This window comes from Rattus rattus, chromosome 17 (genome assembly GCF_011064425.1).
Source record: "Rattus rattus isolate New Zealand chromosome 17, Rrattus_CSIRO_v1, whole genome shotgun sequence".
NCBI classification, from domain to species: domain Eukaryota; kingdom Metazoa; phylum Chordata; class Mammalia; order Rodentia; family Muridae; genus Rattus; species Rattus rattus.
In genome coordinates, this window is record NC_046170.1 from 16,169,742 (window position 1) to 16,195,015 (window position 25,274).

Genomic DNA, 25,274 nt, shown 5'->3' on the forward strand with positions numbered 1-25,274 from the left:
ATCTATGTGCTTATGTGTGTAGTTTGCCTTGCCCCTAGTGTCTTATTACAGCAATAGAAAAGAAACTGAGATAATATGCTTGTGTGTAGGAATACGTGTGTGTGTGTGTGTGTATTTATGTGTGTATTCATAGGTGTGGAAATGTGTACGTATGGTAGTAAGTGTGTATGCATTCATGAGTGTGTGAATTATCATGTGAGTATATGTGTATGGGATAGTGTGTGTATGTGTGTGTGTGTGTAATATGTATGTATTTATGTGTGTATCCATAGATGTGGGAATGTGTATTGTGATAGTAAGCATGTGTGTATTTATGTGTGTGTGAATGCACATGTGTGTATATGTGTGTAGTTATTTATACATATGTGTGCGTGTGCATGTGTAGGAGTATGCAAGAATAGGGGGTAGGGATCCAATGAGGCAGTGAGTGAATGTGTATTGTTTGAAAGTGGTCCGGGGGCGGGAGAGATGGCTCAGTGGTTAAGAGCACTGACTGCTCTTCCAGAGGTCCTGATTTCAATTCCCAGCAACCACATGGTGGCTCACAACCATCTGTAAAGAGATCCGGGTTGGGGATTTAGCTCAGTGGTAGAGCGCTTGCCTAGGAAGCGCATAAGGCCCTGGGTTGGTCCCCAGCTCCAAAAAAAAAAAAAAAAAAAAAAAAAAAAAAAAAAAAGAAAGTGGTCCAGTCATGTCAAGAACTGCATTGTCTCAGAGCCACGGGAAAGGCAGAGCCTTCCTCCAGACTCAGAGCAAAGGTTGACAGTGTGCAGAAAATGCCCACTTTGGTTTTCTCCCCCAATGTCCCCCTGAAAACTGCTCTCCTACCAAACCTGCTCCTACTGAGATTAGCTAAATCAGACTCCTCATTCCCCCGTATATCGTTCCATCTCCTTGTTTATCTGTATGCAGGAGACATCCAAGCTATTACTTACAGCTTCTCCATCTGAGAGCCATGCAAGACATGATGTCTGTGTATGTGTGTGTACATATGTATATCTGTGTATGCATGTGTATGGTTATGCATGTATGTGGATACATGTGGGGGACACACACGCACACAGGCACATTTGAACATGTATGGGAATGCATGAGGGAATGCATGTGTGTCCACATGCATGTGGAGGCTAAATGCCAACCTCAACAATCTTATCATTGGTCTGGAGTTCTGATAAGCGAGGCTGGCCAACTAGTGAACGTCAGGGAACTTCTGTCTTTTCCGTGCTGGGCTGACAGATCTGAACCCATGCCTGGATTTATTACATGTTTTTGTTTGTTTGTTTGTTTTAAAGATTTATTTATTTATTATATATAAGTACACTGTAGGTGTCCTCAGACACACCAGAAGAGGGCATCGGATCCCATTACAGTTGGTTGTGAGCCACCATGTGGTTGCTGGGATTTGAACTCAGGACCTCTGGAAGAGCAGTCAGTGCTCTTAACCGCTGAGCCATCTGGTATATAAAGCCCTTTACATGGTTTTAAGACTGAACTCAGGTCTTTGCGTTTGTGTTGCGAGGGCCTTGACTACTGAGCCACTCCCAGTTACTGAGCCACAAGTTCAAAGACCCACAAAAGCAAAACCTGAGGATTTGGGAGTCCTGTGTGAAGAAGTCAGGAGAACATATCGGCCACACCTCCAATATCCTCATGCTGCAGCTCATCCTTAATGGGGCATTGAGGCTATATCTTTTTTGGGAATTAGGATACATTTTTAATTGGATATCCAAGCAGGTGCTATGTGCTTCTGACTGGCAAGGAGCACACCTGAGGGAAGGTTGGTCGTGTGAAGCATTGGCGAGGAGACGGTGCATCGGGAAGAATCCAGCAATGCGGCCCCTGGAGTGCACAGCAGGGCTCCAGTCCAGGGCACTGTGCGGATGGATTATGATCTGATACCCAATGAATGAGATGTGCTCAATACATTGCCAATTTATGATAGATTTGTCCAGACATAATCCTAAAGTAAGGCAAATCACTGGGTGAGTGTGTGCACAAGTGCATGCATGCTGCATGCGTGTGTGTGTGTGTGTGTGTGTGTGTGTGTGTGTGTGTGTGTGTGTGCTGGTGATTCTAGAGAGCCCTCCAGTCTGATGCACTCCAGGCAATTGCTCTACCACTGAGATACATGTAGTTTTAATTTTTTTAAATCTATTTCTAATGATGGGTTTTAAACGCTTTAACCTTTCTTTTAGTCCACCACCCACCAGAGGTAGTGGAAAAGAAAGGATATGGGGGAAATAGACCTGTTTAGAAATTGGGGTTTTTTTTTTGGAGCAAATCCCATGTGTGGTAGCAGGAAATCAGTAGGTTTACAGGTTAGTAGTGACAGCTAGACACATTGGAAAACACTATGAATACACCAGCAGGATAGTTTGGTAGCGTCAGGATGGTAACACGAATTAGCAGCGGTGGAACGACCTAGTAGGAACAGCCCGGCCTCAGCCGAATCAGAACCAGTCAGCAGGAGTGACCAGGACCATTAGGGATGCCAGGAGAAGTTTTCTGTTCTGCCTCTCTCGTTGTACAGTTAACTCTTCAAGCAAGCCCCTCTTATAGTCTGTTGAGGCTTTCTTTTTTTAAAGATTTATTTATTTATTATATGAGTACACTGAGCTGTCTTCAGACATACTGGAAGAGAGCATCGGATCCCATTACAGATGGTTGTGAGCCACCATGTGGTTGCTGGGATTTGAACTCAGGACCTCAGGAAGAGCGGCCAGTGCTCTTAACCACTGAGCCAACTCTCCAGCCCCTGTTGAGTCTTTTTGATACTTTCTCTAAACATCACCTGTCTTGCCTCACCATGTGTCTCGCCTCAGTACATAAGTCTGTCTCAGCTCATGTCACTCTGCCAATTGGCCGGAGTCCTCCTCAGATAGGGCAAGAAGCCGCCAGTACAGCACCAGAAGTTTTTGGGGGGCATTTCTTTCTATGGAGTCCCAACAAATGGAGCTCGACTACACAATGTAAGGCAGACCGATACATGAATATTGTTAGTGAAGAATGTTCCATCACGTGTCCTTTATGTGCTTGTTTTAGTAGAACATCCCTTTTTTTAAAAAAATGTTGGGGTTGGGGATTTAGCTCAGTGGTAGAGCGCTTGCCTAGGAAGCACAAGGCCCTGGGTTCGGTCCCCAGCTCCGGAAAAAAAAAATGTTTATTTTATGTGAATACACTGTCACTGTCTTCAGACACACCAGACGAGGGCATTGGATCTCATTACAGATGGTTGTGAGTCACCATGTCATTGTTGGGATTTGAACTCAGGACCTCTGGAAGAGCAGTTGATGCTCTTAACTGCTGAGCCATCTCTCCACCCCCCTTAGTAGAACATCCTTTTACCTGTGTCTTCTTCAGTGAAACATTCCTTCACATGTCTGCTTTAGCAAAACACCATTTAACACAACTTATTCCCCACCCCACCCCAAAAAACCCCAACAATAAGAAAAAGCCCCGCAAGTTTCCATCTCAGATACACCTTAGCTCAGTGTGTCGGTTTATACTGTATCTGGGTTCTTCTGTATCAGCGGTCCTGGGTATATAAAGCAGTCTGAGCCAGTCAGGGAGCAGCTTCAGTTCCTCCTCCAGGTTCCTGCCTTAAGTTTCTGCCCTAACTTCCCTCAGTGATAGGGTGTGACCTGAGAGTTGTAAGCTGAAATAAACCCTTTGCTCCCCAAGTTGCATTTGGTTGTGGTGCTTATCACAGCAACAGAAACCTGAAGACAACGACTGCTCAGGAATACATGCAGCCACCTGTACCTGCAGCCAGCATTGAGCGCTATGGCAGTCTTGTGAGAGTAAGCCCTTGGCTGGCAGGGTATGGTGCTGACTCCAAGCAGGGTTGGAAGTAGGTTGTAGATGTGAAGCTGGATTATAAGGAACCAAAACAGCTTACTGCATGATACAGCTAGAATTTGTACTCTAAGATCTCATGTGCTAAATTTTCTTTCTTTAAATGTTACTCAAGTGGTGGTAGCACACACTTTTAATCCCAGCACTCGGGAGGCAGAGGGAGGCAGACAGACCTCTGTGAGTTCAAGGCCAGTCTGGTCTACAGAGAGAGTTCCAGGACAGCCAGGGCTACACAGAAAAACCCTGTCTCAAAGAAAAAGAAAGAAAAGAGAGAGAGAGAGAGAGAGAGAGAGAGAGAAAGAGAACAAAAGAAAAGAAGGGAAGGGAAGGGAAGGGAAGGGAAGGGAAGGGAAGGGAAGGGAAGAAAGGAAAAGAAGCCAGTTTCTCTAGTGTTCCGGCTGCAGTGTGTGTTATATGGCTAAACTGACTTGTGCTGTTTGAGCTCACCGAGACACTGGCTCTGTTCTCCAGGCTGCCACTCCCAACTCAGACCCAAACATTTCTATGTTAAGCACCCTCAAAGGCCTCTTGTCTGGGGATGGGCTGCCCTCTCCCCAACTCTGCGACTGCAGGAAGAGAACACCAAAACAGGCCAAGAGTGGAAACACCATGTCCTTGAGATAGATCGGAAGGTGAGCCACTTCCAGCGGTGGCTGCTATACAAAGGTCCCGAGAGGGAAAGGAACAGCAAGCTCAGTGGAGGAGAGAGAGCCAGAGGGAAACCCCACCCACCGCTGATAAGGGTAAGGTCAAAAGTTCCCTTAGATTTCCTCAGCACCGCTCAGTTCCCAGCATGACGTCACTTGCTACCTGAAACTGAACGACCAGAGAAATAGCTGAGACAATCAACCAGGGTCATCTCTCCAGCCCCCTTTCATTCTTTTCTTTCCTTTCATTTCTTTCTTTCCTTCTTTCTTTTTTTCTTTCCTGTTTTTTCTTTTTTTTTTTTTTCGGAGCTGGGGACCGAATTTTTTTTTTTTTTTTTGAGACAGGGTTTCTCTATGTAGTCCTAACTGTCCTCTATGTAAACCAGGCTAGCCTCAAACTCTCAGAGCTCTTGTCTTTACCTCCTGAGTGCTAGGATTAAAGGCAAGCACCACCATGCCCAACAGTCCACAAGTTTTTATTTGGAAACCAGTTTGCTTTTATCTAAGATTTGCAAAGATGGAGAGGGGCACCCTTGTGCTGAGTATAGTGAATGTCCTCTGTAGTCCCAGGACCTGGAAGGCTGATGACCATGTGTCTGAGTCTCAAGAAGAGAGGGAGAGGGGCTGGAGAGATGCCTCAGTGGTTAAGAGCACTGACTGCTCTTCCAGAGGTCCTGAGTTTGATTCCCAGCAACCACATGGTGGCTTACAACCGTCTGTAATGGGATCTGATGCCTTCTTCTGGTGTGTCCAAAGACGACAGCAACACTGTACTCATACATAAAGTAAATAAATCTTTAAAAAAGAAAAGAGAGGGAGGGAGACAGAAATAGATCTCTCTCTCTCTCTCTCTCTCTCTCTCTCTCTCTCTCTCTCTGTGTGTGTGTGTGTGTGTGTGTTATATGGATGTGGACGATGTAGAGAGAATATCTTGTGTACTGTATGGATTCATCACCTATGGCCTATGGCTTAGGCAGGAAATTGAAGGTGGAACATCCAGGAGACAGAGAGAATTCTGGGATAGAGCCAGGTGTGGGAAGATCTGCCCAGGGAAGATGTGAAGAGACTGCCGCCCAGTACCTGAGCATAGGTAGCCAGCCATGTGGCAGAATGTAGGTTAAAATAATTGGGTTATCTAAGCTACGATCTAGTCGGAGAAAAGACTACCTATATGACCAAGATATTTGTAAATATATTTTGAGTTTAATTCTCATTTCTGAGAGCATGGGGCTGGGAGGAAACAGTGCACTTTCTTGTTATTTGAGACACGGTTTCTCACTGAACCAAAAACACAGCCGGTCCAGTGGACTCCCAGGATCTGCAAGTCATTGACCCCCAACTCTAATGTTACAGGCATGCACAGCCATTCCTGGCTTTTGCATGGGTGCTGAGGAATCAAACCCACGTCCGCAACAAGTTCTATTCTCCATTGAGTCACTGGAAAGAATGACACTTGTCACTGTTTCTGGCAGCTGTGAGTGTGGGAAGACCAAGGGCCCAGAGACCAATGTGAGTCAGACTGTTTAGTATCTCAGGAGGCTGTGGGGAGGCAGCCTGGCTTGTCAGTTCTGGCAGCAGCAAGATCAGCGGGAAGCTGGGCGTGACATAACAAACACCCTAGCAGTCTAGACACTTTGGAAGTCAAGGCAGGAGGATCAGAAGTTCAAGGCCAGCTTTGGTTTCACTGTGAGGCGGAGGTCACTCTGAGATTTGTAAGACTGTCTCAAAACAAAGAAACAAAGAAGCAAAACAAAAAAAGACCTCAAGTAGTTTGTGGAGGCCCAGGCAAAAAATCCCTGCCCTTGGAAGTAGAAAAACAAAGAATCAAAAGTTCACCATCAAAAGCCCCAACGAGGGGTTGGGGATTTAGCTCAGTGGTAGAGCGTCTGCCTAGCAAGCACAAGGCCCTGAGTTCGGTCCCCAGCTCCAGGAAAAAAAAAAAAAAAAAAAAAAAAGGCCCCAACTAAACAACTAAACCTACAGGGACTACCTGGACCCAGCACTATCTGGTGAAAACTATTCTTGTGATAATTAACTCAATTCCGAATGTACAGCAAAGAATTCCTAAATCTCTTTAAAGAACAGAGTAAGCTAAATACATATCAGATGTGACTGCATCACAATGCCTTGTAAAACGTGGCACTGCCTATAAGATAGGCTCTACAGGCTGAGCTAACAAAAAACAGGTTTACGAGGAGTCTGGAAGAGGGTCCCGTGCTGGAGAGCCGCTGGCCACACAAATTGTCCACAAGTCACCAGACCAGAAAGCACATCTCCTCCAGCCTTCTGGGTAGAAACCAGGTTTTTATTCCTTCCCTTGAAGAAATAACCCTGTGTGCTTAACCTTAGAGTGCATGTCTGTGAGCACAAAGACATCTTTGCCTCCTATAGACCCCTATCATTTGAGTTAGAAAGATGGACCAGGGAAAAGTGACTTCCTCCCAGATGGAATGCAGGTGGTTATTTTAAGCTAAAATAAAAGACCCAGGCTCATCCCTAAAACCAAGACTCATATACCACACACGGCTAATCACTGTATGATGTGGTTGGCTGGGGAGCACTTTCCAGGAGACACAGTGGTTGTAACTCGCACTGGTCCTCATTACACTATGTCAAGTCTGCACCGTCAGCCAGCTTCCCCTGTCCACCAATTTCCTCTCTGATGTCTTTCCCATCCAGAACAGGGTCCTGTTTGCTTGGTGACAGTCTATATAGTTTTATCCAGTTTCATATCCTTGACACCCTAGAAAGTTCTGTTATTAATTAAAGTTCTTTTTATTAAGTTTTTTAAAAATTTGTTTTGTGTGTAAATAGTATATACATAGATGTAGCGGTAACGGGCTAAACATCTTTGTGCTCCCCCCGGGTCCTACTCCCAGCCACCTGCCAGAGCTCTCTGCACTCACGAATGAAAGACACACACACACACACACACACACACACACACACACACACACACACACACACAGAGCACACAGGCTGGGCAGTTCTAATCCTTCCCGCTGTTATAAACACTCCCCTCCAGTACATCTTTTAAAATCTATATTTCATCTCTGCTGTGCCAAACACAGTTGGGGAAGTGACCCGTGTGGCCACTTTCCCTGATTCTCACATGTTAGCAGGCCTTTAGATCTGGTCTTCTTCCCAGACATGGTGATGTCTCCCTCTCTCTCTCCTCCATTCCTAGCCCTTGCAAATCCCCAGGCATTGCAGTCTCCCTGCCCAGCCATTGGCTGTGTGGCAATTCTTTATTGCCAATCAAATCCAACTGGGTATGGAGACCTTCAACATCTGGGAACGAGGCCTTTGGGAGCTGAATTGCACTGGGACATCATTAGAAGCAATCCCTGATACGTAAGTGTACGGGCAGCTATACCCTAAAGATGGAGCTTGTACAGAGCTCATACAGAGACCAGAGGACAACTTCTCAGAGTCAGTTCATTCATTCTACCCTGTGTGATTTGGAGATTAAACGCAGGTCATCATGGTTGGCAGCAGGCACCTTTACTGGCTGAGCCTGCCCCCACTTTGAGGTGGGATTGGGGTAGGTCGCACAGGTTGGCCTTTGTCTCTCCAGTGCTGGGATTGTAAATCTCGTCAGACTTCTGAACATGGGTTCCGGGGAAGCAAGCTCAGGTTTTCATTTTCCCAAGGTAAGTACCGTCCTGACTGAGCTGTCACCCCAGACATGGTTTTGTTTTTGTTTCTCTGTCTCTGTCTCTGTCTCTCACTCTCTTTTTCTTTTCTTTCTATTTTTCTTTTTTCTCTCTCTCTCTCTCTCTCTCTCTTTTTTTTTTTTTTTTTTTTTTTGAGACAGAATCTATCTGTGTAGCCTGTCCTGGAACTCCATTTGTAGACCAGGCTGACCTGGAATTAAGAGATTCGCCTACCTCTGCCTTCCGAAAAGTGCTGGGGTTAAAGGAGTGTGCTACCACTGCCCGGCTTGGTTCCTTTTTTAAATAAGGGAACTGAGTTATTTTTAATCACATTTAGGGTGTGTGTGCTTCTGTGCTTGAGTACAGGTGCCCACTGAGGCCAGAAGAGACCCCCCCCCCAGCTAAAGTTACAGGCAGTAGGTACTGGGAATTAAACTCAGGTTCTTTGTAGGAGTAGCAAACACTCTCAAGCCCTGAGCCATCTCCCCAACTTCTGTTTTAGCCTCTTAAATGCTGGGATCACAGGCCTATGCCATCACAGCCAGACTCTGCTCATTTTAATCCATTATCTTTTATAGAATGTTCTTGAATAAGGGACAAATAAATACTTGGTGTGTTCTCAGCGTTAGATTGAAGTTATGGAATTTAAGGACAATATCAGAGAGGTACTTATTCTTAGAAACCAAGTGTAATAGCTTGTTTCTGTCTTTCTAACACTGGAGAGGCCAAAGCAGGAGGATCCATAGTTGGAGGCCAGCCTTACACAGCAAGACCCTTTCTAAAATAAATTAAATTAAAGAAGGGACCTGGATATGGTGGTGGATATCTTTAATCCCAGCACTTGGGAGACAGGGACCAGTGGATCTATGAGTTCAAGTCAATATGGTCTACATAGAAAGTTCCGAAGCAGCCAAGGCTACAAAGTAAGATCTTAAAAAGAATGAAAAGAAAAGAAAAGATAGGGGTGCTTGTCATGCAAGACTGACAAGTGAACTCAATACTAGGAATCAGCTGGGCACGGTGGGGAGCATCTTAATTACCGGCACTCAGGAGGCAGAGGCCCACAGATCTGTGAGTGTGAGGCCAACTTGGTCTACATGGTGAATTCCAGGACAGCCAGAGCTATGTAGAGAGAACCTGTTTCTAAAATAAAATAAAATAAAATAAACAAAATAAAAGACCTAGGAATCCAAGACAGGAAAGACCCAATCATGAATGCTGCTCTGACTTCCAGAAGCATACCATAGTGTCCTGGTACACACATGCGCACGCACACACACATGCACACACATACACACATGCACACATACCATACACACAGACACACACAGACACATACACACACACACACACACACAGACACACAGACACATACACACACACAGACACACACACACACACAGTCACACACACATATACACACAAACCACCACACACACACACACACACACACACACACACATACACACACACCACCACACACACACACACCACACACACACACACACCCCAACAGTAACACAGAAACTAAAAAGAAAGAAAAAAACTAAAAGGGTGTTTTTCCTCAGATTCATCATATGTCATGAGAGCGGCATGGCTCCCAGCTGACGGTCATACTTTGCTTTTTGGTTAAGGAGCTAACTGCCGGGACAAGTCTCTACTTCCCTCCACTTACTTTCCATTTTGTTTGCTATTGATTGATGATTGGTTGGTTGGTTGATTGATTGATACAATCTCGATATGTAATCCTGCTAGTCCTGGGACTCTCTTTGTAGACCAGGGTGGCCTAGAACTCACAGACCATCTGCCTCTGCCCCGTCCTAGTACTGGAATTAAAGGTAGGCAGCACCACACATGTACAGCTCCCCTTCATTCTATAAGGCACTCATCTAATCCCCATACCAGGGAGGCAGTAGCCCCACATTCTGGAGGAAGGAGTGTCTGTAGTAGAAAGTTCCAGGGATGAGTGAGGAAGACAGAAAGCAGATTCCTCCTTAAAGTTTCAATCCCAATTGCAGCATCCTCGGGTGGATCCATCCTTGGGTGGATCTTGCTTCTTAACAGAAATCACAAACTCCAGGCTCAGTGAAAGACTCAGGAGGTGTGGCTTTCTCTGAGTGTGAGGCCAGCCTGGTCTACATTGCAAGGTCTGGGACCAGCAAGGCTATACAGAGAGGCCCTGTCTAAGAAACCAAAACCAAAACCAAAACCAACTAAGTAACCAAACAGCCAAATAAAAAACTCAGTCCCAAATTAAGGTGGAGAATGATAGCCCATTGTTGACCTCTGGTGTTTTCATACACTCTCATCAGCAAAGCTCATCTGCACGTATGTTAACACACACACACACACACACACACACACACACACACACACACACACACACACAGAGTCTCCTTGCTCATCCTTTCCCTCCTATTATTCCTGCTCTGGCCCACAGTCTGATTCAGCTGAGGCTGGGTCTGCACATGCAGGGTTATATTGGCTCCTCATGCTGGAGGGCTGTTTGTGAACACTCTGGTCTTTGCATACAGATGAAATCACCTAATAACGCCATCTCAGCACGTGTCCCCATCACTCATCCATACACCATTGCAGACAAACCTTTGTCTTTGCTGGAATATTCCTCCTCCCCCCCTCACACGGCTGCTTTCCATCCAACTGCCTTTCAGCTCAAACCTGGAATTCATGGACAGGCACTCAGTTCCTTGTTATGACCTGTCTTGTTAGCTGGGTTCTCAAGAAACTGAGTGGGGCACGCTGCCTCCCCTGTGACTAGTAAGAGCAGCAGGGTAGCCTCGGTACACAGGTGCCCCGTCTTCAGTAGAGCTCACTTTATGCCTGCTCCATATGTAAATTAAAGGACCATTGCAGAGACTGAGTGAATGCACGAAAAACTGGTGCATGAAGCTGACAAGTCCAATAATATTTATTAATCATCATCAATTAGTATGATAGGCTCAGAACCACACCGGACCCATGAAAATTAATGTTTTAAAACAGCACGATATTTGACCGATGTCGTCGTCGTTTGGAAGATGATTTGTTTGTTTATGTTTTTTGTTTTCTGGAGACAAGAGTCTCTCTGTGTATCCCTGGCTGTTCTAGAACTCACTCTGTAGACCAGGTTGACCTTAAACTCAAGAGATACACTTGCCTTTGCCTCGCGAGTGCTGGAAAGGCGTGAGCTACCACGCCCAGCTTGAAAGATGTTTTAAAACAAGCCATTTTTTTCCCCACCATCTTTCTCTGGTCTCCTCCCTAACCACCCAAGGATGCTCCTCAGGCTTCGGGCCTCCCAGGCTGAAGATTCTGGCCCTTGTGGACCACAGGTTCCCATCGCCCCGCCCACAGGCCGCTGGATGGCCAGTGGTCTCCACGGAAACCCACTCAGGGGCGTGTCAATGTCAAGCCCGACAGAAATCTTCACCTATTCAGTTGAAGATTTTTGGCCCAGGAGCGCTAGAGTGGTTTCTGAATGGTTTATCTTTAATAAAGGGCGGGGATAAGGCGGGAACTGTTACCATCTTTACCAACTAATAGCCGAGATAGCTTTGATGGACAAGCGTAGCGGGAAGAGACCAGGAATGCCGGCTGTCACCCAACCGGCCGGCCGCAGTAAGGAGAAAAGGCCAATCAGAAAGTGGCAGGGGCGGGGCTGAGGGACCGGTTGCTCCGGAAGTGGAGGGAGGGGGTGAAAATGGCGCCCAGCTCGAAATCGGAGCGGAACAGCGGGGCCGGGAGCGCCGGCGGCGGCCCTGGGGGCACCGGAGGGAAGCGGGCCGTGGGGCGGCGGCGGGAACACGTTCTCAAGCAGCTGGAGCGAGTCAAGGTGAGGCCTGGAGCCTGAGGCATGCGCACCCGGTTGTGAGGAGGAGGGGACGCGGGAGGCGGCCGAGGGAGGGCGGCGCGGCGGGGTGGGGGGCGGGGCCGGGAGGGGGCTGGGTGGGCCGGGCAGTGGGGATGGGGATGGGTTTGGCAGTATTGAGGCTGGTGCTGAGGCGCGGGCTGGGCAGGCGAAGGTTGGTGACTTGTGTAGAGCCAGCTAGGCGGGTCACCTGCAGGGGGCCTTGGATGAAGGCTGCTAGGCGAGATCATTGAAGAAGGGTCTTGAGTGGAGGAGGCCGGGAAGAATCATGGCTGAAAGAACGGGGATGGAGGCCGATGGGCGGGTAGAGGCTGTCGGAGGAATCTGGAGGAAGGGGAGACCTTGGTTTTAGACAGATTTTTCAAAGCGCTGCCCCTGTTGGAGCTTCCCCCCCCCTGAAGAGCCCCTGCTACCGGCTCTGGGCATCCTTTGATTGATGCTCCATCTCTGACCATCTCTATCTCTAGTTCGGGTACGAAGGTCTGCCTCATTGAATGGAGGAGTGTTTCCAGAGTAGGGACAGGTCTTCTCAAAGTGGAAGCCACTTGGTCAGGGCTCTGTCTCCCTTGTCAGAGAACACCGGGAAGGACAGGAATGTGAATAATCTGTTAGGTGGGCAGCAGTGGAACAAGATTGTCTCTGTGCAATGGGAAGTTGGGAGCTGGGTGAGGGCAAAACATGCCTTTTAACTGGTGCTCCCTATGCAAGGCTGTGGCTCTGCCCTTAGCCTAGACACTCCCTGGGCAAGGGTTATATCCTCTCAGGAAGGCTTGTCTGACAACCATTCCCTTCATGGGTTGAGATGAACTGGGGCAAGGTGCCAGCCCTTCCTCTGCAGCTCTCTTCCCACTAGATGGCCATCTCTTGAAGTCGGGCCAAAATAGCTCCCCAGTGGTCAGCTTTATTCCTGTGTGCCTTAGATCCTTCCTTAGTGATGCTTTAGGGTGCGACAGTTGGTTGGCAGGTAGCAGTTAAGAAAGGGATTTGCTTAATAATGGATTGGAGCATTGGGAATACTGGGAGCTTTAGGCTCTGGCGCCAGTGAGATGGCTCCATAGGTACAGGGGCTTGCCACCAAACCTAATAACCTAATAATGTGTGACCCCAGGACTCAGTGAGAGGACACAGACTTCTGCACTTGTCCTCGCCTCTACTGTGGGTTGTAGTCTGCACAATAACTACATTAAAAAAAGAGAAATGGGTCCCCATGTGGGCTAATTGGGAGCAGGCAAATATATCCGTGGTCCCCACATCTTAGTCTCCTGTCTTACCGGTCAGCTTTCAGGAAGGAGCCAGTTCTAGTGAGGGGATCCTTCCACAGGGAGATGTGGGGCTTAGGCTGGGACATTTCTGGATCCAAACAGGGTTATGGTTGGGATGTGATCCCTTGGTGGTGGTGGTGGGGTGCTTTGTAAGGTCACTTGGCTGAAGAGCCCTGGCTGTCTCTTCCCCAGATCAGTGGGCAGCTCTCACCTCGTCTTTTCCGGAAGCTACCCCCCAGGGTCTGTGTGTCCCTCAAGAACATCGTAGACGAGGACTTTCTCTACGCAGGGTGAGGCTGAAGCTAGGCTGGGTGTGGTGGGTCGGGCTGTGAGCTTGTCCTCACCCGGCCACTCTGCACGTTCTACCCCACAGCCATATCTTCCTGGGATTTTCCAAGTGTGGCCGCTATGTCCTCTCCTACACCAGCAGCAGTGGGGATGACGACTTCTCCTTCTACATATATCACCTCTACTGGTGGGAGTTCAACGTCCACAGCAAGCTCAAGCTGGTAGGACTAGGCCTTCTCTTTCAGGAGGCCCTGCACTGGGCTGACCCTCAGACAGCAGGGACTCGGCTGCTCTTGTACTATGCAGCCCACGTCCTGTGTAAAAATGGCACTGAAATACCAGTGGGGCGACCCAGGTAGAGTTGCTGAGTTTTTAGGTTAAACTGATTTCATTTGGCTTAGGTGGCAACGTACAGCCTGTCTGACACCCTTGGCCTGGGGCAGGATGCGGGCAGTATGTGCAGGATTCACACAGGTTGTCTCAGTGGCTTTAGTATTCAACCTGACCCCCGCCGCTACTTCAGTTTCTGTTGCCCATGGGCTTCATTACCCAGCGGGAACAGGGAAGTAACATATTCAGTCAGGTTCCCCCCAGTTTGCAGGACTCTCTTTGGCTCAGGCCTTCCTAGGGCACTTGTGATGGGAGCTCTTCTCTAGCTTGGTTCTGGTGTAGCTTCCCTGCTCTGGTCGGGCCTGCTTGGCCTTCCCTGACTGAGCGTGCTGCTTAGGTCCGGCAGGTGCGGCTCTTCCAGGATGAGGAGATCTACAGTGACCTGTACCTGACTGTGTGTGAGTGGCCTAGCGACGCTTCCAAGGTCATCGTGTTTGGTTTCAAGTGAGACTGGGGGCAGGCAGGGTGGCTGTGGGGCAGGCGGGGTGGGCTTGTAACCTGTCCATGGACTTGAGGCTGAGGGTGTGCTACCCCTAGCACCCGCTCAGCCAACGGGATGCTCATGAACATGATGATGATGAGCGATGAGAACCATCGTGACATCTACATCAGCACTGTGGCTGTGCCACCGCGGGGCCGCTGTGCTGCCTGCCAGGATGCCAGTCGTGCCCATCCAGGTGAGGCACCCGGGACCCTAGAGGGAGATGTGGCTGGTCCACTGCCAGGACATCAAATGAGCTATGGTGTGTCTTGCTGCAGGGGACCCAAGCGCACAGTGCCTGCAGCATGGCTTCATGCTGCACACCAAATACCAGGTGGTGTACCCCTTCCCCACCTTCCAACCCGCCTTCCAACTCAAGAAGGATCAGGTGGTGCTGCTCAACACCAGCTACTCTCTGGTGGCCTGCGCTGTCTCTGTCCACTCAGCAGGTAGGCTTGCCTGTTTGTATTCAGACTAGGAAACCTGGCTGAGAGGGGTCAAATCTCTCTCGGTTATATAGCTGGGAGGTGGGAAGGCTGGGCTCGCATATACAACAAATGCCTTACAGCTACTCGAAGTCAACCCAGGAGCTGCTTTAGCCATAGTGGGACTGGGCAGGAAGAACTGCTGGGGCTGGTCCGCATAGTGACCTACTAAGAAATGTAGGACTGTTTCCTGCCCAGCCTGACAAAAAAGATGATGATATAATGAAGTGCAATTAAAGTGCTCTGAGGACAGGGACACGTCCTAAGCAGTGCATGGACATGAGAGACATGTCCATGCAGTGTTGATGGTGTGACAGTGGGCAGTGCTGGGATCCCTCCATAGTCAGTGTCGCCCGCCAACATTAGAGCGTAGCTAGTACACACTCGGCTGTCTTGTATCCTTGGTGTTAGGGAATACTAGGAACAAATTTCATGATGCCTCCTTTGTTAGACAATGTCTATGAAGCCCTAGCTGACCCAGAACTTACAGATCTCTGCCTCCTGAATGCTAGAATTAAAGGTGTATATCACCATAACCTGGCTTTCATAGTGCATTTTTCTTTTTTAATTTTTAAATTACATTTTATTTTATATTACTTAAACATTTTTTGTATGTTTGTCAGTTTGTATGCATGTATTCATTTTTTTTTTCTTTTTTTTTTTTCGGGGCTGGGGACCGAACCCAGGGCCTTGCGCTTGGTAGGCAAGCACTCTACCACTGAGCTAAATCCCCAACCCGTATGCATGTATTCATATGCATGAGGCATGTACCAGGGAAGTCAGGACAACTTTCAGGAGTTCATTCTCTTCAATTGTGTGGATTCCAGGAATTTTGAATTTAGGTCACCTTTATCTGCTAAGCCATTTATGTCTTGATAGAGTGACATGTTAGAAAGTAGGGTGATGTCAGTGTCTGGCAGGAAGAGAGTGAGTCTGAGTCCATAGCTCTGCCCTGCTGGCTCCCTCCCTCTAGAAGTCTGGAGTCAACAGCTGCAAATTCACGTCCACAGCAGAGAGTCCGGTGCCTCCTGGTGCTCTGCTCTTAGGTACAGGACCACCAGGTCTGTGTCCTATAGAATAGCAGAGAAAGGCCATGACATACATGTTACAGCTGGACACAGACACAGGAAGGAGCGCTATAGGTCCATACTGCTTCTGGGTAACATGTTTGATTTGGGGAGAACTCAAGACTATTCCCATTAAAGTGGCTGCCCTGGGGCAGGGGAAGGAAGAGGCATGGTCAAGTGCATGTGACCAAGCTGACCAGCAAAGGACAGGAACTTAATCACCAGACTCAGCTCGAGTTCTCCCCAGCCCTACCCTGGACACCTTTGTCACTATGGAAGAGATATCTAAGCTTTACTAAGGCTGTGCTACCTGTTGACCATGAACCTTGCACACGAGCCCCCAGCAAGGAATGAGGAGTCTTGGCTGGGGACCTGTATTGGCTTTGTCCCTGCCTGGTGTTCAGCTTATCCCAGAAGTTTATACCAAGCAGTTTTCAGCTTACCTCTTTCCTGAGTGTCCCACCATTGTCCCTTGGACAAAAGCCTGTCTGAGGGATGGGTGTGGCGCTCCTTGGTGGCTTGTTAGGTTCCTCTGCTGACTCCTACTTCCTCCAGTAAGTGTGGCCTGTCTGCTTGTGCTGGTCTGGTCCAGTTAGGAGAATTCAGTTAGCTGTTAACCTGTTCTCAGTGCAGACGGCACTCCAAGGGCAAAGCTTTGTTCTTCTCATTTGCTGGGTCCTTTCTGAGTAGAATGATAAGTGTTCAAAGATGAGATTTAAGTACTGGCCTGGCATGAGGAAGGCCCTGGCTCTACTCCCAGCATGCTTTTAAAAAGTCTTGAATGAATGTATGTCTGCGTAGGTCTGGTCTTTGCATTCAGACTGTATGTACTTTCTGAATTCATGCCTTTCCAAGGGTTTTAGCTTGACTAAAGCACAAGAATGGCTCCCAGGGACTCCTTCAGATGGTTTTCTAGTTCAGGCTTTGAACTGTAGTGACATAGCCTACTTTCATGCTTTTTTGCAGGTGACAGCAGTTTCTGCCAAATCCTGTATGACCACACAGCTTTGCCCCCCGCCCCACCCAGTTCTCCAGGACCTTGGAGCCCTGAGGCTCCTGCCTTCCCCAGCCTTGGTGTTGAAGTGGCCCCAGCCCAGCCCTCTGGAGCCCCTGAGCCCTCACCAGCCATTGCCAAGGCCAAGGAGTTTGTGGCTGACATCTTCCGCAGGGCCAAAGAGGCCAAGGGTAGTGTCTTGGAGGAAGCTCGGCTGCCCTCTGGTTTGGGGCCCTCAAACAGCCGCTGCCGCCCATCTTTAGAGCCGCCAGCCCCAAGTGGGGAAGTGGTACCCAGGGCCAGCCCTCCTGCTGCAGAGCCCACAGCCCCGGAGCCTGGCTACATCAATTACACCAAGCTGCACTATGTGTTACAGTCTGGGGAAGGGACAGAGCCTGAGGATGGTGAGGGCCTTCCTGGGACAGGATCTGGGATGGGGTGGTTCCAAAAGGACCGCTGGCCTGCTCCTACCTTCTGCCTGCCTCCCCAGAGTTTGAGGATGACAAGATCTCTCTACCCTTTGTGGTAACTGATCTCCGCGGCCGCAACTTACGGCCCATGCGAGAGCGGACAGACATGCAGGTGGGTAGCTATGATGCAGGCCGCGGGTGACCCAGGATCTGGGGTGGTTGGCACTACCCGCAGCTCTCTGCCATTTCTCCCCAGGGCCAGTACCTGACAGTGGAGCAGCTTACACTGGACTTCGAGTATGTCATCAATGAGGTTATCCGCCACGATGCCACTTGGGGTCACCAGTTCTGCTCTTTCAGTGACTATGACATAGTCATCCTGGAGGTGAGGCTGGGGCACAGCAGGAGGCAGGAGTGTTCCCACTATAGGATCTCTGTAACTGTCACTGCCTGCTCCCAGGTCTGCCCAGAAACCAACCAGGTCCTGATCAACATTGGCCTGCTGCTCTTGGCCTTCCCAGCTCCCACTGAAGAGGGCCAGCTTCGGTGAGTGGGGGCCTTATGTGGAGGCCACACAGACCCTTCTGTGCAGGATGTTCAGGGTAGACAGACAGACCCTGGAGAGCTCCTGCTGTCACTGGGGCAGTGACAGAGCCATGCAAGGGACTCACCAGTTTACTCTCTTGTCCTCCACCACAACAGACCAAAGACGTATCACACCAGTCTCAAAGTGGCCTGGGACCTCAACACGGGCATCTTTGAGACAGTCAGCGTGGGTGATCTAACTGAGGTCAAAGGACAGACCAGGTGAGGCAAGGTTAGAGTGAGTTGCCAGGGAACCCTGGTGGTTGGCAGGAAAGTTCTTCACTCATCTACCTGGTCCCCAGTGGCAGTGTCTGGAGCTCCTACCGAAAGAGCTGTGTGGACATGGTCATGAAGTGGCTGGTGCCAGAGAGCAGTGGCCGCTATGTGAACAGGATGACTAACGAGGCGCTGCACAAAGGTAGGAGGTGTCCTGGCTGCCAGGACACCTGATCTTACCTGGATCCCTGGCAGCTAGGTGTAAGGGGTATCATGGGATGTGAGTGGCATCCAGCTCTGGCAGGAATCATAGGTGGGGAATCACTGGGAGCTGTTTCTGGAACTTTTTTAATCTAGTTAGGCCATGACTAGGCTACAGGACTGGACTAGGTAGATGACGGTTGTGCTGTCCTTCTCTGCAGGGTGCTCACTGAAGGTTCTGGCAGACAGTGAGCGGTACACTTGGATTGTGCTGTGAGGGGGACTGCCCTGGACCCTGACTCCAACTACCTCCACGGCCCGGAGGGAGAGGACCACCTTCCTGGGCTGGCCCTACGAGGGTCACAACCGGCACTAGTGTTAGGTTGCGGGATGGGACTGGTGCAGCAGCCTCTGGTGGCCCGAGAGTCTGGATGTGTCTTTATTTATGCCTATTTAAGTTGGGAAAGGGCAGAGAGAGGAGCCCCTTAGGCTTGGCCTGCCCCAGCGCAGCCTAGTCCTGCTCCCTGTGCTCCAGCCCTTTTCCTTGGCTGCAAGTGTAGCCCTCTAGTAGGCCAGTGGTTCCAGCCTCCCTCACCTAGGGTGGGAACCCTGTGGCCACTTCGCCTTGTTCCTCATGTACTAAATGCTTTATTTCTGACCTGGCTGGTGTCCCTTTCTGTCCTCACCACTCCACACACACTCCCCATCCAACCCTGCTCTAGTCATCGGTAGACAAAGATCACAGCAGTATTTATTGTTTTAAGAAAGACTACAAAAAAGGTAGAAAACAGCACACTAAACTACCACGCGCGTAGGTACTCTGACCACTGGGAAGGGAGGCCCATGGGGAGTGTGCAGGACCACCCCAAAAGCTGTAGCACGCGGAGCACACAAAATAGTGATTTCTATACAATAGGCCAGATTTTCTTTTTTTCTTCATAAACATCTATCACAGATTGAAGACACTGAGAAAACGGGAACGGATAAGGCCATGATGGTTGGAAAAAAACCCAACAAGTTACTGACTCCGCTCAAGCGGCACTCACTAATCACACAATAGTTACGGGGGTCGGGGCACTGCACGGAGGAGAAGCATCTCTGGGAGCAGGTTTCGGTCACAAGCTGATGGGGTGGAAGGCGCAGGGCGAGGCCTTGGGTCTGGAGCACCTGGCCCTGCAGCCAGCCGGATGCTCCTCTTTGGAAGCTGGAGGCCGGGGCCCTTCACAATGTGCCCCTCTCTGGGCTGCGGGGCCAGGAGAACCCAGCTCTGGAGAAGGTGCAACACCCACAGCTTTAATTGCACTTATACCAAGAAAGGGGAGCAGCGGGGTACTGCTGCTGATGGGGGGTCCCAAGGTGCTACCCACCTGCGCCTGCTCAGGCAGGCTGTGCAAAGCCAGAGAGCAGAATAAGTTAACAGTTCCGCAGGAGAGGAGCTGGCCTGCTGCCCTCTGGGGTGGTAGTGGTGGGGGGACGGGGCTGTGAGCTGGGGCAGGAAGGAGGGACACCTGGGCAGGTTCCTTAAGGCACGTCTTTTGTGTCAGGGTTTGCAGCTTCGGTTCTGCCCAGCCCCGCCCATGATTGTACCAGCCCCATATAGGGGAGACTCTCTTAGCCTTCCCTATCAGGGGAACCCTCTCCAGCTCTGGCATGTGCTGGAAGGGTGACAGTGAAGCCACAAAAACTGAAGGACCGGACCCTGGCCTGGAGGGGCAGCAGTGGCAGGTTGGGCGGGTGGAGGGGTGCAGGGAGGTCTCAGGCTTAGCTGGAGGGCAGGGCCTGCACAAAGAGGCCACGAGTGTCAGTCCGCGCCAGTTTCGCTGGTGGTTCCAGAGCTTCTGGGCCTAGTGCGGGGGACTCGCTGCCAGCAGCCAGTGAGATGTCTTGCGGCAGCTCGTCCTCACTCTCCTCTTCCTCCTCCTCTTCCTCATCTGGGGCACAGGGACCAGGCCCAGCTCAGCGACAGACTGAAATTTCCAGGGACACTTGGCCTCCCCCATCATTTGCCCCTACCCCTGGAACCCAGGTCACAGGTGGGGACATGCATCGCTACCTTTGTCAGGGTCCAAGGGATTCAGTGAGGTGGCCAGGTTTGCAAACTGGAAGAGGAAAAAAGGAAAGTCAGGGTTCCACTACCAGGTAGATACCTGCCCACATCCCTAGAACCTCACCATGCATACCTCTCCCATGACTGCGATTGGGGTCTCGCCCTTGGCCTGGGCCACTCTGTGCTCGATCAGGTAGTACATGTACTCGTCATAGAGCAGCCGGATGAGGTGGAAGGAGCCAAAGCTGGCAGCACTGCGCAGGGTCAGGTCCCGGATTACCATGGAGCTGGGGCAGTGACCAAGAGACTGTCAGGACGCCGGGGCTGTTGACCCTACCCTGCTGCTGACAGGTGCGCTGGGTCTTTGCTGCTTTCCCCAGTGTCTCTGGTGAGCTAATGGGCTTTCCCTAGCCCCATCCACCACTTATCGCAGGCGCACCTTTGAAGGAAGGTCTTCGCTAACATACTGGGATGGCCCTGGTCTCCTCCCTCCCAGCCAGGGCCTGGTTGCACGGGTGCTCACCTGTAAAAGGACCACTTGAGGAGAAAGAGCTTGGCCGCCTTGGGGAAGCCGGAACTGCCCTGGTAGGGCTTGAGCACCTGGCTCACAACGCCATCCAGCCAGGCTGCCCACTGCTCCAGTGAGTTCTGCTGCTGCAGCGTCACCTTGAAGTCCTGCTCCAGACGCTGCACCACACGGTCCTCGCAGCGACACACCCACGAGGCCTGCTCCTGGGGCGCAGCAGGCAGCCGCTCAGCCGTCTCTCCCATCGCTCCCTCCTGTCCCAGCCCCAATGGTGCTCACCTGGACATTTGCGAAGTCCACTCGATTGAGGTCGCTTAGCATCTGGTTGATCTGCGCAGTGTTCTGCAGCACTGCGCGTGCCGCCTGTGCCAAGTGGTTGAGCGATGTGTAGCGCCGCAGTGTCTGTGCGAAGGCGCCGGCTGCTGCCACCTGTATTGGAGACAGCGGACTGGAGGCTTCCACACAAACCCAGCTCATCCTCACCTGTTGCCTGCCACCCGACCTTTTTTCTTAAAAACCGGAAGGGTATGTGTCACTGCTTCTGTTTGTAGACCAAGGGTGGACCTCAAGTACTAGTGTGGGTTAAACATTCAACTTACTGTGTTGCCATCCATCCATCCATCTGTCCGTCCATCCATCTATCTATACATCCATACATCCATTTTGGTTTTTCGAGACAGGGTTTTTCTGTGTAGCCCTGGCCGTCCTGGACTGGGCTAACCTCAAACTCTACCTGCCTTTGCCTCCAGAATACTGGGATTAAAGGTGGGGGTGCCACCACCGGCTATTTTTCTATTTATTTATTTTGTGTATTTGGGGGTTTTGTTGTTGCTTTTTGAGACAGTGTTTCTCTGTAGCCTTGGCTGTCTTGGAACTCACTCTGTAGACCAGGCTGATCTTAAACTCACAAAGATCAGCCCACTGCTGCCTCCTGAGTGCTGGGATTAAGGCATGTGACAGCACACCCTGCTTATTTTGTGCATGTGTGATGGCCTACTCTCGAAAGTCGGAGGACACCTGGTGGTAGTGAGTTTTCTCCATCACTTGGATCCCAGCATCAAATTCAGGTTACTTACATGGAAGGCAAATACTTTTATGCATTGAGCCATCTCCCTGGCTCTGACTTGTACGTTTTTAAACTATGTGTGTGATGGTGATCAGACTCAGATCCACTCATACTAAGGCATTGTTCACCACTGAGCACACTACTCCCTGCCGCCAGCCCCAAGTGAGTGGGGTATTTTGTTTTGTCTCCTTCGGTCGTGCTATGTGGTCCAGACAAGGCCAGCCCTTTGGTGCCCTCGTCCTTTGTGCTGGGATTACAGTTATTACAGGTATGCCTCTTCATGCCCAACGCACGCCATTTTCAAGGAAAGACACAACAACAAAGCCTGCCTTCCAGTGCTGAGGCTGGAATCCAAGGCCTTGGATCAAGAGTGCACTGCTGAGCTCTATATGCAGTTGTAAATCACTGTCAACCAGTGCAGCCTCACACACAGGCTTGCTATGCGTGCTGGGCCACACCTTCAATCCCAGCACTCAGAGGCAGGGGCAGGTGACTCTGGTGACTATGAGGCCACCCTGGTCTACAAAGAAGAGTTCTAGGCCAACTGGGACTACACAGTAAAGCTGTGTCTTAATAAATAAGTAGATAGATGACAGACAGGTAAATAAGGGAGAGAAATATCTGAAGTACTAAGACCCTGGGAGCCTTTTAGATATGGGTCCCTGGGGATACGCAGCAGGAGAAGCCTGGAGCCAGCCCTGAGGCCCTTTAAGGGGACGTCTTCACAGACACACAGCAGGCATGCAGACGAACCTTTTAGCCAATGCTGCAGCCTCACTGCCAGTCCACTCACCTTCACCCGCAGCATCTCTTCAGGGATGTTCACCATGGCATGGGTCAGCCAGCTCTCCAGGCTCTTGGCAAAGTTCCGGATTGCTTGAGTCAAGGCACCTGTGGAAGATGGCAGTACTGGTCAGGGCAGGGAGGGTGGGGTAGGGTGGTGCCTTCCGGGGAGGGGGACTGCCGCCAGCACTCACTGGGGATGGGCCGCAGAACATCAGGGATAAGGATCTCCACCAGGCCCTGGTACAGCACATTGTCACAGTGCTTGGTCCACTGAAGCACAGGCTGGAACTTGGAGAGGAGCACCAGACTGGCCCTGGGCAGCCGCTTCTCTGCCTCATCATGCCTGTAGGAACCCACCCAAGCCCTAGTCAAGGGCATGTGCAATCCCTGCATGCAGGGGTCACCTCCTTCCAAACCCTGGACACTCACACGGCCAGTGGTGGTGCCTCGTTAGGCTGGCTAAGGTTATATCTCCAGAAGGTCTTCCACAGCGTTTCTACCAGCGTGAACTGGAGATTTACCATGACGTCCACAATGGCCTGCAGGGTCAGGGATTCACAATGGGAAATGGCAAAGAGCCATCGGGGGCTTCCTGCCGAAGGCAGAAGGCCAGTTTGCATTTAAGGCTAGCCCACTCGGTCTCTCACTCATCTGACCGCCCTACCTCACAGTGCTCCCGGTACAGGACCTGGAAGGCCTTGATGTCCCCAGGACCGACACCCTCAGGCAGCACTTTGCCCTGGAGGTCCAGCTCAGCAAAATCAGGGAGGCTCCTGGAGGCATCTAGGAGTGAGAGCACCATGAGGACCTGTGTCCATCCACCTACCTCTCTTGCTTCCTTTGGGGTTCCAGTCACCTATCACCTTTCCAACATGTGGATCCCCATGTAGGCTCAAGCGGGATCACTACTGGCTGGGGTCCATGGACCCCTGCACAGAGCACACGAGGTGCTTTTGCTAGCCCTGGCAGCAGAAAATTGCTGGTTCTCACTCATCTTTAGTCATCTGATACAGGCAGCCTCCCTGCCGAGAGAGTAGGTGCCTAAAGGCCCCACTTGAAGGCCACCAGGGCCACACAACTCTGTGGCATCATCTCCCACCTTTCACTCCCCAGCCACAGCGTCGCTGTTCACCACCAGGCTGATCTTAGCAGCTCTCAGCGTCACCGTCAGGCCTTGGTTTCCCTTTTTTGCACCATTAGTGTATGTAGAAACTGAACACGTACCGTGGGGGTACACACTTGCCCTCCCAGTTACTAATCCTAGTCCTAGAGATATAAAGTTGCAGCCAGCAAGGATGGCATGGCCGTCATGTTAATGCACCACTGTTTCAAAGCATTACCTGTTGGTGTGGGATTCTGCGTCGCCAGGCTTCACTGGGGTACATAAACACAGAAGCACTGACTACTGAAAGGAATGGGGTGGTACACGACCTGAGGTCTCAGCACTGTGGAGGCTGAGGCGGGAGGGTCATGAATTCCAAGTCAGCCCTGAATATACGGTGAGACCAGGTCTCCAAAATATGGGATAGGCCAGCATGGTAGCACATGACTTTAATCCCAGCTCTTAGGGAGCAAAGGTAAATAGATTTCTGTGAGTTGGAGCCCAGTACGGTCTACACAGTGAGTTCCAGATTAGCCAGGGCTATATAGTGAGACACTGTCTGGAAAAAAAAAATCCAAAGAACCAACAACCCCCAAAAATAGGGTTGGGAGACCTTGAGAGAAGGTTCCTGGGGCTAGAACAATCCCATACAGACAGAAGCAAGCAAGTCCGACTATCTGACTATCCAGCAGACTCCCCCTGGGGACCTTCCTGAGTCCCCTGGGGCAGGCTGCACGCCCTGCCCGGCACCGCCCTGCCCTGCCCTGCCCTGCCCTGCCCTGCCCATCGGCTCTCACCCAGGAACTGCTGGTACTGCTGCACCTGAGCGCTGATGTCTGACAGCCCTGTGCTCTGCTGCCCCACAGCAACACCGTTGGCCACGCCCTCCATCTTCTGGATGGGCTTGAGCCTGGAGGGGAAGGGGTAGTGGGGTGCTGGTGGGGAAATGGGCCAGCAAGGGGAGGGGAGACAAGCCACCTGGTGGGAGGGATAACCCAGCAGTGTGGGGGCCAGGGTTGGGTAGCAGGTGAGGTCTGATGGAGGGGTATTGGAGAGGAAGTGATGAAGGGATAAGCCCTCTGGTCAGGGTTGTGCAGGCTGATGAATGCTGTCTAGGGTGTGGTCAAGTGGTATGGTACAGCCAACTTGGCAGTCTCTGCTCAGTCCCAGAGCAGGAGGCCCTACCTCTGTTTCTGGGAGAAGGGCTGGCCTCGCATGGCCATGTGCTGCTGGTCCTCCATCAGCCGCAGCAGGGGTGAGCTGGCTTTGATCCGCAGGCCGTAATAGTGGTACTTAGAGTTGCCCCTGGGAGAAGGTAGGTGAAGCGGTTACCAGCTGGGCA

At 50.7% G+C, this 25,274-nt stretch overlaps 2 protein-coding genes across 5 annotated transcripts in view; one reads left to right on the forward strand and one right to left on the reverse strand.

Moving 5' to 3' along the window:
• Positions 1–11,830: 11,830 nt before the first annotated feature.
• Dcaf15 (DDB1 and CUL4 associated factor 15) lies at positions 11,831–19,063 on the forward strand. The gene is made up of 13 exons (XM_032888200.1): positions 11,831–11,990; positions 13,481–13,578; positions 13,662–13,797; positions 14,304–14,410; positions 14,504–14,643; positions 14,726–14,896; positions 16,966–17,397; positions 17,484–17,575; positions 17,660–17,788; positions 17,864–17,949; positions 18,106–18,210; positions 18,291–18,406; positions 18,627–19,063. Exons 1-13 carry the CDS (start codon positions 11,859–11,861, stop codon positions 18,680–18,682), a joined length of 1,800 nt encoding a protein of 599 aa, XP_032744091.1. The 5' UTR covers positions 11,831–11,858; the 3' UTR covers positions 18,683–19,063.
• A 75-nt stretch (positions 19,064–19,138) lies between these two features.
• Rfx1 (regulatory factor X1) overlaps positions 19,139–25,274 on the reverse strand; it is a 29,977-nt gene continuing 23,841 nt past the window's right edge. For 2 of the 4 annotated variants that reach the window (XM_032888196.1, XM_032888198.1), the window contains 11 exons: positions 25,118–25,237; positions 24,730–24,842; positions 23,495–23,613; positions 23,260–23,369; positions 23,022–23,173; positions 22,838–22,935; positions 21,258–21,407; positions 20,976–21,184; positions 20,586–20,739; positions 20,459–20,504; positions 19,145–20,336 (listed from right to left, as the gene is read on the reverse strand). In XM_032888196.1, coding sequence (XP_032744087.1) covers positions 20,167–20,336; positions 20,459–20,504; positions 20,586–20,739; positions 20,976–21,184; positions 21,258–21,407; positions 22,838–22,935; positions 23,022–23,173; positions 23,260–23,369; positions 23,495–23,613; positions 24,730–24,842; positions 25,118–25,237 — 1,441 coding nt within the window. In that variant the 3' untranslated portion in view covers positions 19,145–20,166. Of the gene's footprint in view, positions 20,373–20,458; positions 20,505–20,585; positions 20,740–20,975; positions 21,185–21,257; positions 21,408–22,837; positions 22,936–23,021; positions 23,174–23,259; positions 23,370–23,494; positions 23,614–24,729; positions 24,843–25,117; positions 25,238–25,274 lie in introns of all 4 variants that reach the window. The other 2 variants (XM_032888199.1, XM_032888197.1) reach the window with 2 other exon arrangements.